General features: G+C 25.9%; 1 protein-coding gene across 1 annotated transcript; it reads right to left on the reverse strand.

Moving 5' to 3' along the window:
• Positions 1–1,545: 1,545 nt before the first annotated feature.
• OCT59_017657 (uncharacterized protein) lies at positions 1,546–3,093 on the reverse strand (the record flags this gene model as incomplete). The annotated part of the gene is made up of 1 exon (XM_025314597.2): positions 1,546–3,093. One exon carries the CDS (start codon positions 3,091–3,093, stop codon positions 1,546–1,548), a length of 1,548 nt encoding a protein of 515 aa, XP_025184778.2.
• Between the last annotated feature and the right edge of the window lie 252 nt (positions 3,094–3,345).

Below are 3,345 nucleotides of genomic sequence, written 5' to 3' on the forward strand. Positions count from 1 at the left end.
TAAATTTGAAAAAAAAAGAAATTTTAAAACATTATATAAAAAAGATATTGTACTGTACGTACACTTTTTAGTCTTGTACATATAAAGTATAAGTTATATTATGCATGTAAAGTTTTTCTCGTGCATACCATACAGTGTTAAAGTATCAAAGAACGTCATGTTAGAACATATTTTTAAAAATTATGAAATCATAATAATTCAAATAATTTTTGAACCTTTTTACAATCAAAATGAACGTATTTTAAATTTTTTTTTAAAAAAAAAAATAATAATAAAGAATTCATTATTATCAAACACAAAAAATATTATTATTAAAAAAGATGTAGATGTTTAAAGAAACTGGGGAGGAAAACGTAAAATATTTCGTGTTACATAATACATGTTTATTCCCTGTTATTTCAAATCTATTTAGTACTATTATAGTTTAACTAGAAATTAATCGTAACATCAATAATCATTATAATGGAAATTTATTGTTCATCATACATATCATACATAGAGGGTTCATATTATTTTTGGGGTGTATACAATTTTTTAAGGGTGAATTTTATATTAGAACGGGGTTTTATTTTTGTTTTGTTTGAAAGTTTTGGTCTTTTGAAAAAAAAAAAAAAAAAAAAAAATTTTTTTTTTTTCGTTACATCCCGATATTCCCGATATTCCCGATATCCCCGATATGTACGGCCGGTAAAAAAAAAGGGAAAAGTGGGCGGGTCAAAATTATGGCGAATCGGGTTCTCGGAATGTCATTAAGCCGTAACGGGAATAGTTAAACCGGTTAATCTACCTGCGGCATTACGTTTTCATTGTATTTTACTATACTTGATTTAATTAAAGGCGTATTATCTAATCATTTATTGTATGAATCTATGACACTTTTAGTAATTATTAGTATGGTACGCTTTTCTTTTATGCAGGTCAAGACAATACAATGGCGCGTGAAATGTGAGCATTTCGGTTTTGGGCTGAAACAACTACGAAACATACGAAACAACTACGAAACAACTAAACAACAAAGAAACTAAAATTGATTGGACAATGAAAACGCGTCTTTTTTTTTAGCACGAATTAAATATGTATTTTGTTTTAAAATAATTATAATTTTTTTTTTTTTTTTTGAAAAATAACAGAAAAAAAAAATAATTGATAAGAACAACACTACTAAGAAAAAAAATACTAAAAATACAATAATATAATATCTACAATTTAATTGATTTACAATATATAAAAAAAAAAAAAAAAAATTAAAAAAAAATAAGAATATACGTCATCTCGATAAGCAGCAATCAGAATCCAGAGTCTAAAAACATGTCGCCGTCGTTATATCGAGAATCTCCGTATATTTATATATATTTTTTTAATACTAATTTCATCAAATCCCCATTTGTAAATTCTATTCCATTCATTATCATTAATCCCGTTTTGATTTTTAATAATGAAATATCTGTACCAGCAAATATTTTCTTTTTCTATATAAAAAAGAATTTTTGAGATTGTAATTGTTTCTTTCCCGGTTTTTTTTTTTAGTTTATTAACGCGTCTTTTTTATAATCCGACACGTTCTAATTCAACATTTTCAGATTTACATTTTTCATAACTACCAATTAATTCACCACCTCTTAATTGTTTAACTACAGAAATAGGAGCACCAGGACCAAAATTTCTAGCCAATTTATATTTAAATAAATCTTTTGAACCTTCAGAAATTTCACCACCAAAATTAATTTCTAATTTACATTGTCCATTAGCAGCAATAGTAGGATACCAAATGTGACGTAAATTATCATCATTAGCAATAAATGGATTATTTGTAAAATTGGAAGTGGTATAAGGACCCAAGTAATCACCATTTTTGGTAAAGAAGATTTCATTTGTTCCAGGTTTATAACCGCATCCTATCGTATCCCCAACAGTATAAGATAAAGCATATTCTTTACCAGAATTCATATCATTATGATATAAAGAACCATTATTTGATTGATAACCAACAGAATGTTTATTCCATCCTGGTAATCTAAAGTAAGGATATGGTTTTGTAGATAAACCGACAGAAATAATTGTATCAACATCTGTAGCTTTTGATAAAACTGTAACTTCAAAATAATGAATCACTTCTTCACGAATAGTTGGAGGTTTAATGGCATTACTACTATTTCTTTTAATATGAGTACTAGAATTTTTAACACTGTTTAATCTATCAGCAGGGGTAGAAATACTAATACTATTTCTTCTAACTGAAGTAGATTTTGGAACGAAGAAAGGATAATTTGCTTGTACACAAACATCATTAGTTGTACTACTCCATTTTCTTGTATTAATTTCAACCAATTTACCATAATTAGTTATTTGAACCACACCACTTTCTTCAACTACATTATTTTCCACGAGAAATTTCCAAGAAGAATAAGGATTTAAAGTAATATTTTCATGAACTTTTAATATAGAATGAATTTCCGCTTGAGTAGGTAAAACATCTTTTGGAGGATTCTTAATCAAAAAATCCAAAGCTCTTTCCGTTAAATCTTTTTTTGGAATTGTTTCATTTAAAGTTAAAGTAACATTAGGAGTTGAAGAAGGATCATAAACATAAGGAGGAGGAGTTATAACATTATTTAAACCACTACTTTTCATTATTTTTGAATTATCATCATCAAAATGTACAGATTGTAAAGAATCATTATCAAAATTATAAAATTTCTTTTTAAATCCAAATATATCCTTTCTTAAATTGTTATTATTAGAATAAACATCGGTTATCCAATTATTTTCCAAATCCAATTCATCAACTTTAGTAGTACTTGTAACTGTAGTATCAGTATTATCACTATTTGTTTGTCTAATTATAGTAGTAGTAATATTTTTACATAAATCAACTTTTACTTGTTGTTTTCTTTTACGAATAGAACAAATACAACCTACTACCATTATTAATAAAAGTAACATGAAAAATATAAAAGTGATCAAAAATTTCAATGAAATTCCACCGGTACTATTATAATCTCCATCCATATCATTACCATTACCAGGGTTTTGTGAAGATATTAATGATGAATTAATCAAGACGAGAATTAATGATAAAATTATTCGATACATTTTTTTCTTTTTTTTTTACTGCGGGATGTATATATATTACAGGGGAGGAGGGGGGATTTGAAAAAAATTTTTTTTTTTAGAAGTTGAAGTTTAAAAAAAGAATAATTTTATTTTTTTTTCTTTTTCTCCAAATCCGTACTTTTTTTTGTTTCCTACTCCTCATTTCATATTCTTTATATACTTTTCTTTTTTACGTTTCAAAAAAAAAAATTTTTTTTTTGCGTTTCATTTTAACAATAAAAAAAGAAGAAG

Source organism: Rhizophagus irregularis, chromosome 26 (assembly GCF_026210795.1).
Source record: "Rhizophagus irregularis chromosome 26, complete sequence".
Taxonomy (NCBI): Eukaryota; Fungi; Glomeromycota; class Glomeromycetes; order Glomerales; family Glomeraceae; genus Rhizophagus; species Rhizophagus irregularis.